This window comes from Sinohyriopsis cumingii, chromosome 4 (genome assembly GCF_028554795.1).
Source record: "Sinohyriopsis cumingii isolate HCF-2022 chromosome 4, ASM2855479v2, whole genome shotgun sequence".
In the NCBI taxonomy this organism is placed as follows: domain Eukaryota; kingdom Metazoa; phylum Mollusca; class Bivalvia; order Unionida; family Unionidae; genus Sinohyriopsis; species Sinohyriopsis cumingii.
Window position 1 is genome coordinate 34,375,969 of NC_142964.1, and position 12,964 is coordinate 34,388,932.

The 12,964-nt window shown below is 36.6% G+C and overlaps 1 protein-coding gene across 1 annotated transcript in view; it reads left to right on the top strand.

The window, feature by feature from the left end:
- Positions 1-752: 752 nt before the first annotated feature.
- LOC149800912 (arrestin domain-containing protein 17-like) overlaps positions 753-12,964 on the top strand; it is a 30,016-nt gene continuing 17,804 nt past the window's right edge. The window contains exons 1-3 of the mRNA XM_089954972.1: positions 753-1,674; positions 4,946-5,068; positions 11,312-11,541. Of these exons, the coding sequence (XP_089811098.1) occupies positions 1,557-1,674; positions 4,946-5,068; positions 11,312-11,541 (471 nt within the window). The 5' untranslated portion in view covers positions 753-1,556. The remainder of the gene's footprint in view (positions 1,675-4,945; positions 5,069-11,311; positions 11,542-12,964) is intronic.

The following is a 12,964-nucleotide window of genomic DNA, read 5'->3' on the forward strand; positions in this document are numbered from 1 at the left end:
TGTGATGATGGATAATCGTGAGATCTCCTTTGATCTTGACTTTAAGAATCGTCTGATTTTAATTACTTTTAAACTTTCAACTATTGAAAGAATTGTTGTCGTGGACATTGCTAAACTAGTCTACCACGATCATCAGCACGTTTGCTAATATCATTATATTCAAGATTTTTTATATATATAAGACATAATTTTCTAATACAAATTATTCGACGGAAAAATCTTATTTGTTTTTATGTGATTTTCCATGTAGGTCTTAAACATTATTACAACTAAACCTAACTTAAAATTTATCCATAAAATCAGAAAAAGAAAGAAAGAAAGAAAGGAAGAAAGAAAGAAAAGAAGAAAAAAAATGAATGATATACATACAAAACATTCTGATGATGACAATATTAGTGCTAATGGTTACTAATGATGATAGTGAAATTTGTGTTTAGCTTGGTTTCATACTAACTGTATAAAGTTAAATCTAATTCTTACCACTGGACAACTCGTCTATAAAATAAAGTTCTGAATCATAATTGGCTACCGCATGAAATTCTACTCAAGTATTCTTTGAAGAGAATGTTGTTTTACTGAATTTTGGTCTATGTTCGTGCGCATATCACACATTTACATAAATATGTATCAGTCTTTAATTTCTTACGTCATATGTTAGCATAGCATCAATAAATGTTCATTAGGCTCAGGTCTGTTTCTTCATCTCTGAAGACGTAAGAATATAACTCCGCCTTTTGGCTCAACACTTAATTCATAACTGACAGAAACTCTTTCAGCAATAAATCCAACATTTATATCTGATTTGTATCTTTTTCGACAAATTAATGTTTAGTTGCTTGAACGAGAAGATCAAAACCGAATTCTTTTTCAGCTCCACTGGCTGGAACTTGAAATTTGAAAACAAAAACCCCTTAAAGCATTGCTTTTATGTCCATGATTCTGTGAGGAAAATCAAAGTATTTAATTTTATGGGAAATAAGAACGTTCCTTATTTCTCCAACAAAGCATTGCCCTTGTAGCATGTTCCTTTCCTTGTTGTTGACAGGATAGAGAATAGAGAAATAACTCATACACATTTGTCGTTTCAACAGGCTGCTCAGTATTTATTTTGCTGTGTCAGTATGGCATCTCAGACCAATCCCAACATGTATGCGTGTCCTTACATCCCTGCCACAAAACAGACATCCTTCCTCCTTTGTATTTTAAAAATATTCTACTTGTTTTTGTTGCACTTCTTTCGGTTCTGGCTCAGGCATCCCGCGCTGTTGTGCACTGGTACTGTTAGTCCCCCACTGTACCACAAAATCGATTCGACACGTAGAGCGAAGTCGGCCTGGTGACCTAATTGGCTCTTGAATAGTCTATTTGATTTGCTTCTTGACTGCTGTGTGCCATGATGTATGAAGCTTGAGCTCAAACTTAGTAACCAACTGAACAATGATGTAACGTGGTACATTACACTTTGTATATTTAAGGCTACATGGATATACATGTAATAATACGGTAAATTCTCAGCTGTCTATACTGTTGGCTTCGTGATCTAACACTAACGGACAATGCCTAAGTTGGAGCGACTGGAAATCATCTTGGAACCACACCAGCTGGTCTATCTAGCCGGACAGTGTGTGCAGGGGAAATTAGTCATCGTGCTAAATGCAGGCATGAAGATGAGAGGTAATTTAAAGTACCGTAATAAGTGTGATTGGTATTCTTTCAGTGTAGTTATCCCAGCGTTAATAATATCATTTCACATGTAAGGGTTCGTGTGCAACTCTTCTTAAAGACAGTATAGTAACATGAACAAGACTTTGTCGATTTTTATAATTTAATATGCCCCAGGCAGGGCCGCAGACAGCAAAAGGACAACTAGGGCTCACAACAGTCAGCGGCCTACCGCCGTCACAATTTGTAATTCATAGGGGCCTACTAGAGATTTTTCAGAGCGCCTACGAATCCTGTCCGCGGCCCAGTTCCCAGGAACATGTAAAACCTAGTGGAAGGGATCATTACAAGTTTTGGCAGGGGAAAGGTCAGGAAAAAATATAAATTTTTAAATACTTAGCTCCCCTATGCATTTATGGGCAAATTCATTAGCTCTCAGTAGTAGTAATAATAATAATAATAACACTCCAGCTTACTGAATTTTCACACACAACCAACCCTTTCGCGAAACCCAATATACTATCGTTAAATTTAGATCCGAAATTAGATTTCAGCGCGTTGCTCTTTACAGAAAGAAATATTTCGTACAAACATTCGAAGTGTCAAGTGGACTATATGCTGAGAGAGAGAGAGAGAGAGAGATTATTCTTCTCAGTCGAAGTCTGACTCAAATGAATGTTCCTGGCATTCTTCACCCTTTGCTCTCAATATATGCTTGCACTTTACAGATTTTTGCACTCAAATACAGCTGAGAGTCTATCGACATAAGTATGTTCGTTTAGTTCATCTTTATATGCTTACCTGATATACCATTATGTTCTTGAGCTGCAAAATTATGCTCTAATCTGTTCTGAGATGTGGCAGTCTGAAATGTTGGGATTTTAACAGGCACGAGGGTAAATTAGATAATTTCACTCAAACATACCTGTTTCATGTCAATCAAGCTAGTCTTTTACTTACCTTGACTTTAATTTTTTTCATACGTTTCGCAAGTGGTTAATGTTTTTCTTTTAATTTTTCATTTCATTACGAAGAATTGTAGGTCTAGTTCATATTACCAGATCTTTATTTCATTATATATATATATATATATATATATATATATATATATATATATATATATATATATATATATATATATATATATATATATATAATGGACAAGTATGACAACATATGTATGTACGTACGGTACGGGTTGAAGTGGGCGTAAAGGAATGGAAATTGTTCTCTTTTGTGTGAGGTATGTCTTTTGCGTTAAGAAAGTGAAAAGTGTCATTCAGCTAACTATTAGAGGCCAACTATATGCCTGTCCCACGTATATACACATTTTAATCCTTTAAAATGATACTATTACAGTGGACGATATATATACGATTTTCAATTTCGCGATCAAGATTTACTGATAAAAACTTTAAGACTCTGTTGGATATGCGAGTATGATGTAACATCATTTGATTGCATTCTTATAAAGTTTGTTGGACATTAATTAAATGTCACATGTATATGTACTTTTCCTCGAAATTAATTGATATTTGGTACCTAAAGTATTTTTAGAAGAAAAAAAATTGTTTACATTGCTTTCAATAAATAAAGGTGTTAGATTCCTTTTAGCAGACAATCATCAAGAACGAACAGGGGGTGAGTAAATGTAGTTCTCTTCCACCTGTATTGTAAAAGTTTTTTTTGTAAAAACAAAATTAATTCACGATCAATTTTGCTTGATGTCCTATTCATTAATTTTCAAAAGTAAAACCTGATTTAAACAAAACTACTAAAATTGGCGAAAAGGTGGCACTGCCAATGGAACACGAAAGATAGAAAAAGACTGATTGTCCCAAAGATGAAAGTCAAAGCCAACTATCATTACAAGGGTCATCGGAAAATAGTATACTCCAAAATCTGTCAACACGAAAGTAAACCACCCTTTACGTTAGAATGTGCTTTGCCTGCAATTTTTAAAGTCATAAATAATCCTCTCTCAACAGTAAGCCATCAAACATACTCATCCTGCTCTCACGCATACGTATGGCAGAGAGAGAGAGAGAGAGATGTTTTGAACCAAAGTTAAGGTATTTTCAGTAATCAATTGTATAAAAAATAGATGCATGTTATGATTATGAATTATTGATAATAAAAAGATCATAGACAAACTAAAGAGCTAGATTATGGATATTTGCATCTGTATTCCCATGGAGTGAAATGCTTGCATTCGTGTTAATCTTCAAAATACTAGAAATGGCGAATATCGAGAGTATATTAGTTTTTAAAGTAGGACACATGATGAAAGGAGGAAACAAGTCTTGTAGCCGAGTTCGCTAAAATTTTCTTAAACGAGGGAAGATCATGCAAAATAACACATGTTTGATGGCTTACAGATGTATGTGAACTAATAGATTTCTGACACGAGTGTGGCGTGAAAAGACAAGCTGTGCCAGTGACAATGTCTTCGATTTGTTCATCTGCCCTGTGCTACATTTTGTGTTGTTACCTGAACTTACTTTTATTTGCGACTAGTAACTGTACGTTTCTCCCTCTCGGAATATCTCGCAGCTCATGAATATCACAAATTTCAAACAACTCGCATTATTAATTATTCCAAGATTTTCGTGACTATTTAATGTCGCTGATCAAGACAGTGTATAGCATTTGTACCTATTTCACGGGTGGTCTGGGATATCTTCTAAAGGGATTGATCTAAGAATGACTGGTCAGATAGTAAATTGTTGCGTTTTAAAAAAATACTGCAATTGCATTTCCGTGGGTAATCATCAAATTTCGTACCCCCATGAATCCAGGGAATGTAGGCCCGATGCGACATTTCGATTGCCATACGATGAAACTAATCGAGCCAACAGCCTTGATGGTTCGGGCGTTGCTATGTCAGACTCGTGACCAAAAGTTTGAGGGCCTACCTATGTATCTGTTTGGGTTGGCTACCTTTGTACGTCCTTGGGTATGGTACTTTGCCCTAATTGCCTTGGCACCAAATTACATTTGTGTATTGCTGTGCCGAAAAAGATCAAGCCAAAGTTAACTTCGCGCTTTTTTTTTACTTAGACCTATGAACGGAAATGATCCAGATTAGATAGTGAATAGGTAAAATGGGAGTTGTAGAATAATCGGAGTGTTTATTATTAGTATTATTATTAGAAATGGCCCTATTATTTGCTTGTACTATAAATGGTATGGTTCTGTAAACGAACGAACTTGAAAGTTTAGAGTCACAGGATCATGGCGATAGATGCAATATTTTTATTTTTTTTATTTTTTTTTATTCTAGGGGTGAGGATTCGTTTTCGTGGGAGAGCCCATGTGTACTGGGAGGAAGGAAGTGGAGATAGCAAGAGGACCTATAGTGCATCAGAGGAATACTTCGAACAAACCGCTGTTGTGTTTGGGAGAGGTATGGGATGTCCTGTCCATGCTATATTCATGGCAAGCTTGGTCCACTATCCTCGCGTTCAAATCTAACCCATACAAGGCATGCACATCATCATACCAGTTCCTCTAGTTGTTTGAGTCCTAATAACTACACTTATGAAAGGTCAAATGGACAGGTTATTCCTCGGCTTACAGGTCCTAATTATACATAGGACAGTTATACAGAGATCTTACACGTGTAAATTCACATAATCTCTCTCTCTCTTTCACACAAACACACACACACACACACACAAGCGCACGGATTAGCTTAATTTAAAAACTTGTTCGGCCTGTATTATGTTATGCTTGCTCTCAAATTTAGCCAAGTTTTGTTGAGCGCCTTTTTAGAAATCATGTAAAGTTTCTTTCGTAAGCTCAACTGATCATAGACCAGAAGAGATTCTGGGATGGCCAGCTGACTGTCATACGTCGTCCGATCTCTGTTCGTCCGCTGACACAAGTTTGTTATCGTTACTCCTCCTACATCAATTGGAGGATTGTTCTCAAACTGTTCACACACTGTCATTTCAAGTTCGAACCCCCAGCTAAATGAAAATGGTGCTTCTCGGACATCTAGTGTGGCTGCCATCTTCAAAATCCTGTTTTCGCAACCTATTCTAACGCGGATTTACCAGTTGTCAAACGTAGGTTTGTATCCGGAAATAGTCCGCACTTCCACTACTCATTAGTCAAGAGCTGTGTTATCGGTGTTTTCACTGAAAGATTTATTATTATGTCTAGTTGGTCCTAATTGAAAATGGTTCAGTTCCGACGCCCAATGTGGCCGCCACAGCTGCCATCTTTGAACTCCCGAATGATCCGTTATTGCAGTTTCATTAAAAGATTTCTTATGATATCTTGTTGGTTCTAAATGAAATTGGTCCCCATATGACGTCTAATATGGCCGCAACCGCAGCCATCTTAAAATTCAAGTTATTGCTATTCACCCTGGTCAGGAAGTATTATTCATATATGGTTTTAAACAGAAGCCAGCCTTGTAATAAGTAGCTGGTCCTAAATGAAAAAGGTTCCGCTCAGACACCTAATATTGCCTTTACATTGGCCTTCTTGAATTCATTCTCACTGTTGGTCATTTCAATATTTGGGCTTCACTAACATACTTCTTATTATGTCTAGTTGATCTAATTGAAAAAGCTGCCCAATACTGACGCAATGGCGTCAATTTTGAAAATGTTGTTATCGCTTTTCCTGCTGAACGGAAAATAATATTAACATGGGTTTTTCACCAGAATGTTTCCTATGATGTCTACTTGTCTAAATAAAACTGATCCCCACTGGACATCCAATATGGCGGAGATACTGAAAATATTGTCGATACTTCTCCTGAATGGATGATGACATCAGCATATGGTTTTTACTAAAGAACTTTGGGTGCTAATTAGTTGGTAGTGAATGAAAATGGAGCCGATCAGACGTTTATTATAGCCGCCTCGGCAGCCAGGCCCGGCCCTAGGGCAAGGCGAACCAGGCAACCGCCTTGGGCCACGCGCTGCTGGATATACGTTTTGTTTTAATGTGGTGACATTGAACGCTCATCGCTTGCTCCTTGGGACCCGCACATCCTAGGGCTGGGCTTGTCGGTAGCCATGGAGAAAGTCTTTTTTAGTTCTTTTTTTTGTTTCTTCCCCTTTTCGGAATTTCATATAGACATTGGAATTTTCACCAGAAGACTTACGATGCCTAAATTGTCCTAATGAAAACGTTGCTGCTCGGACATCGTATATAGGCACTCACAGCGGCCATCTTGAAAATCATATTATTGCTACTCCACTTCCGCTCATTCATTTAATTTGAAAGAGTCGGTTGCCTGTGTCATATGGCTCGATTTGAACGTCTCTGGATTTTTTCAGCACAAACTCTCAAACGAACGAAGTCGCATCTGATTGGCTGCGTTATCTGATAGAACAGCAGTTTGTAGCCACGAAATTCGAAATGGCCACAGAAGGTAGGGTTGTGTGATCCCACGCGGATTTACCAGTTGTCAAACGTAGGTTTGTAGCCGGAAATAGTCCGCACTTCCAGTACTCATTAGTCAAGAGCTGTGTTATCGGTGTCTGAAATGTACACTGATTTGTTGCGGACGCTTTGTTCTCACATTCCTTTTATGTGCATGATCGTGTTTTCCATTGTGGAACATCAGAGTATGATAGCTATATACTACCTCACACGTGACCTTTATCGTGACTCGTGGACTGTTTTAACCGCCTGCTGCGGGCATTGTGCATTCAACGGAGCAAACATTTCCCGATTTCCGTCATCTCTAGAATATGTTTCACAATTATCACGATCAACATTAATTGCAATACATTTACTTACTAAAGCGAGCAGTGGTTGAAGTTGAAGTGTCCCGGAATCGAAACGTTTCGCACTGATTGTTATAGATACATGTACGCCTAATTTATTACAATTGCAAATCGGAAAAGCCGTAGTTGTAAACGTTAATTTGTAAAAGTATTTTTCTCTTTATTATTTCTGAGGAGCAGATCAGTTCTAGATCAATCTGAATCGTGTAATATTTCATTTTGTTGTTGTTGTTGTTTGTATCAGCTAATCATATGGATAAGAGAGCAGATTTTCTTTTTCTTTTGTTGTTGCCCTGTTCACATTTGTGTCATTGTGCAAGTTAGCGACAGTACACAATTCGGACCGAATGTACCGAATACCACAGCCGTTTCAGACCACTGTTGCTTTAAAGTTAAAATATGTTAAAACGTCATTTAAAGTTTGATTGAATTTGTCAGTGTACACCTAACACTTACACTCTATTTTCAGGTTAGGAAATTTTCATTTTATGTTCTGCTATTTGAAAGTTACACCATTATTCATGATACGTTATTTTTACTTCGACCCTCATTTTTCATTCAGAAATGTGAGGAAATGAATATTTCATTATTCTTCAGTGCATAATTGGAACATTCCACGCCATGGAACAAACTTTTGCGGAAGACACTTGGCAAAGCCTCGTAACTGACGCAAAATTCGGACCCTCGGGTTGAATTTTCGTATCTTCACTGATGCATGTGAAGGATCTTGTTAGTCTATACCAATGACATGATTTAACGAATAAGAGAGGTCCATCCACGAACCTTTCATCATTGTCAGTAGAGGTTTGGGGCCTGATTTATCGGACTAGTCCTAAGTGAAAATGGTGCCGATCTGATATCAAGTAAGGCCAGCACAGCAGCAAATTTTTTATTGTTGGTACTCCTCCCGAACGGAAAATCTTATCAAAATGGGGTTACACCGGAGAAGCCTTCTTATGGTGACTAGCTGGTCTTAAATAAAAAACGGTGCCGATATACTATCAAATATGGCCGCCAATGCGGCGATTTTGAAAATAATTTAGGTACTCTTTCTAGATGGAAAATAATATCAGCATTGGCTTTTCACCAGTAGACTTCTTATGATATCTAGTTGGTACTAAATAAAATTTGTGACAGTTTGACATCAGATATGGAAAATACATGATTGAACATATTGTTTCTAATTCTCCTAAACTGATGGTCATATCAGCATGGAGTATTCACCAACAGTCTTTTAATTGTGTCTAGTTTGACATAAATCAAAATGGTGCCGATCTTACATCCAATATGGCTGCCTCATTTGTTAATTTGAAAATCCTGTCTCTCTAGAATATCAGAGCTGGTAGCAACACTCAGCAGTTACAAAGAAGAAATGCTCTTATCCTGAATTCCTGGATCATATTTTCGGCCCATAGAGCGTCAGTCCATTTTAGGGACTCTTGTTTTAAACTCTGCGATTCATTTTGAAAGTTATAATTATCATATATCTATGGAAGAAGGTAGAACTATCACGAATAAGGTTTACAAATCAGGATATTGCAAAAAATCTAAAAACACTGTTGTTGAAGGAGGTTTTTAACGAAGCAAGGATGTATCAAGCCTTCTGTCACAGTGACATGCTCGCATATTTCAGATCAGGACTCGTTAAAAAAAACATCAACTAAACAGAATTTTAATATTTTAATAAATTTTTGTCGATAACATGAATTATGTACATTTATTACGACTGGACCCTGGGTGCGCTGGGTATTGGACTCAGTAGTCATCGAGAATAAATTATTATTATTATTATTATCACCGTGGGTTATGATTCCAGGATAGGAATTGGTGGGGAGTGGGTGTAACATATATACAATGGGGTGAGGATTTGCGATGGCGAACCATGGAAGTAGGTCTAGTTACAAATTTACTAATTAGCCGAACTTGATCATTACTGGAAAGTATTTCATTGTTAATAATGCATTGGCAAATGATCAAAAATTCATTGATGGATATAATTTGATCAATATATTGAAATAATCTTAAGTCCTTCGAGAATTACATTATTTATTACTGCACTTTAGGAGTAGATATCCTAACCATAATATGTAACAATGTTTGTGACGCGCTCTTGTTGTCCCATAATGTTTCCGTTTGTTGTGTTTATTTTTCTTGATTGTTTTAAATACCATCGACGGTATTACTCTAAAACTGACTACTTGTACGAGAAGCTGCTAGTCTGAAATCTCAATAAATAGTTATCAGCCGGAAGTGAATTCCTACGATTCAAAACTCGATAGACTTCTGCTATATATATATATATATATATATATATATATATATATATATATATATATATATATATATATATATATATATATATATATATATATATATATATATACTTTGTGCTGAAATAATAGTGTTAAAACACCCAACAAATATTTTGGTAATTGTTCTTAAGAGGTCGTGAAAAATGATAACCATAAAATCTTTGAACTGAATTTGACATGTGTTTCCACCACAAAATACTGTGACTGAGAGAGAGAGAGACAGACAGACAACAGACAGAGATTATTACCAGTTAACTTGGAAAATTTCTGCAGCCTTTTACAGCTTTTTTTCTTCTTCGAATTACACGTGAAGTCTATAGTATTAGGAAAACAGCGTCCGCCTTGGATGCGGGAGGACATGGATTCAAACCCGGCATCGAATCATACCAAAGACTTATAACAGTGGTACTAGCAGCTGCCATGCTTAGCGCTCAGCATTAAGAGGGCTAGCGTTAGGACTGGTTGACCTGGGGTCAGGATAATGTGAATGGGTGGGACATCACGCTAAATGTCTGCGGCAAGATGACCCAGTGCTAGACATCACTATAAACTGCCACGCTGTAGTTGTGATATGACTAAAATTGTTAAAACTCCATTAAAAATCACAGACACTCACATTAAGGAGAGCAGGAAATCATTTATATAAGTTATTTGGTGATACAAAAACGTAAATGTCTACAATGGCATTTCTACAAATCTGTGTTGTATCTCGACCGTATCTCATGTGAAAACATCATGCAAATACATATTTAGATACATATATAAGCATAGTTAAGCATATTAACAGTCGTCCAGGGAGTGCTTTCAGTCAAGGTCATGTTGCATAACCTTTGCTTTTAACAGGCAAGACAATGTTTCCGGTTCTTGGCTCTATTAATCAGAGATCAGAAAAAGCCTTGGAAAGGCCCTTTGTCTGTAGTCCGTTAGCAAGGGTTTGTTATCAGCACACCTCGGAAATCTCGGGACGGAGAGGGAGTGTTGAAATTTTGCAGGCACTTTCATAGCAGGTTCTCTTTGGTTCTAAATGAAAATAGAATCAGTCTGCCAAACAGTATGGTCTTCATATTAGAATACTTGAACTATTGTTAATTCGTTTGAATGGATAACCTTTTTAATATGGATCGATCAAAAAACGTTTACAATATGTAGTTGATCGAAAACGAAAATAAAGTCACTTTAAGTATGGCCGCCATGGAGTCCATATTGAAGATCTTATAATCACCATTCTTCTCAAACCAGACTGACAATTCATATGAAACTTCGCACTTGCATCCTGGTGTCGAGTTGGCTCTGAATGGTATTCCTTAGACATTTAAAAAGGCGATCACACTAGCCATCTTGCAACTGTTTTCAAAGCTATTTCTCGTAAATTGGTGCAAATATTACCACGAGATGCTATGCAACAGAACATTTCCTAAAATGTGCATTTCGCATGGCAGACACTGTACAAACTTGCAATTAATATAAGTTGTCAGATTTTTTTGAAAATGAATTATTGATTTTTGTTCCAGTTTCATGAAAAACGTAATCATACTTGTCAATTAGTACAGCATAAAATCCATTTTGAAACTCCTGTGTTTATTGCAGCTCCCCAAGAAACAAATGACACCTTGGTTCTTCCAGCGGGACAACACATATTTCCATTTAATTTTACGTTGCCACATGGACTCCCTTCCTCGTTTGAGGGTAAATACGATTGCTACGTCCGCTACTGGGTGGAAGGGATCATTGACAAGCCATGGAAATTTGATCCTCGAGTTAAAATGCCATTTACTGTTATCACCTTCTTGGACCTTAACCAGGAGCCAGATGCTTTGGTAAAATGTCGATCTACCTGTCTGACTTTCTCTGTGTCTGTTGGGTTGTGCATATATATTATATATATATATATATATATATATATATATATATATATATATATATATATATATATATATATATATATATATATATATATATATATATATATATATTAAGGTTAACTGAAACGTCTTGATGGGATCATAACCATGCTATGCAAATAGTTCATTAGATGACAGTAATGATTGCTGTTATTGTCATAGATTTTAAAACCTTTTGTTGTAATGTTCATTTTTAACTTCAGTTTTTATTCTGATATTTTGAACTTTTTAAAAATCAATGCTCAAACTATTTCCTTGTTGCTATGGCCTCTGAGGGATAGTAAAACATTTTACATCCAGGTACTGTGAAATGAACCTACATTCGGCTCAGTCGAAAATTGGTGTTTATTTCTCGACCAATCACATGTAAACATTATTTTGTAATACTGACCATATTATAGAGCATTGTTGTAGAGATAATACCACGAGGTGGGGTTACAAATTCAGACACACTATTGGAAATTAAGAATAGTGACTTGAATTCTCAGTCAAAATCGTGTTGCATTCCCCCTAAAGACAGGGTCATACCCTGCATCGAACAAATAAATTAATGTGAGGAATACAACAAAAAATAGCTCATGACTTCACAAAAATCCAGCCTATTGTATCTGCCTGTGCTGAAGACCCTAGACCCAGCTCAAGGTATTGTCCTGAAGGCAGTCTATCAGACAATTTGACCTGAAGTGTCACTATGTGTGCATTTGGGTTTGTCATTTTCCTCTAATGGATTGTTAGCTCTACTGGTCACAAACCAGATGAGCTTTTGGAATGTCTTTATATTTATTGTTTGCCATCTCTCTGTTTGTTAGCATAAGTTTGTTACTGCTCCTCATCTGGAACTGTCGGAGGATTACCATGAAACTTGACAACCACATTTACCCCATGGTATAGTTGGTCTAAAATGAAAACGGTGCCACTCACACATCCAATATGGTTATCACAGTGGCCAGCTTTAAGAAACATTGTATTGTTACTCCCCCTGAATTGCTGGTCATATCAACATGGGTTTTCACTAAAAGAATTATAATGTCTAGTTGGTTTTAAAATAAATGGGTCTGATCTGATTTCTAGTATGGCCATCACAGCAACAAACTTAAAAATCTTGCTATTGATATACCTGAATGAAAAGTAATTCAGTGTATTGTCATGGGGGTTCACCAGAAAATTTCATTGACGTATAGTGGCCATCTTGAAAGTCTTGTTATCACATTCTCCTGAATGAATGGCCATATCAACAGGGGGTTTTAACTGAAAGACTTATGATGTCCAGGTGGTCATATGTGAAAATAGTGGCAGTTTGACTTCTAATATGAGTGCCACCATTGTCATCTTGAAAGTA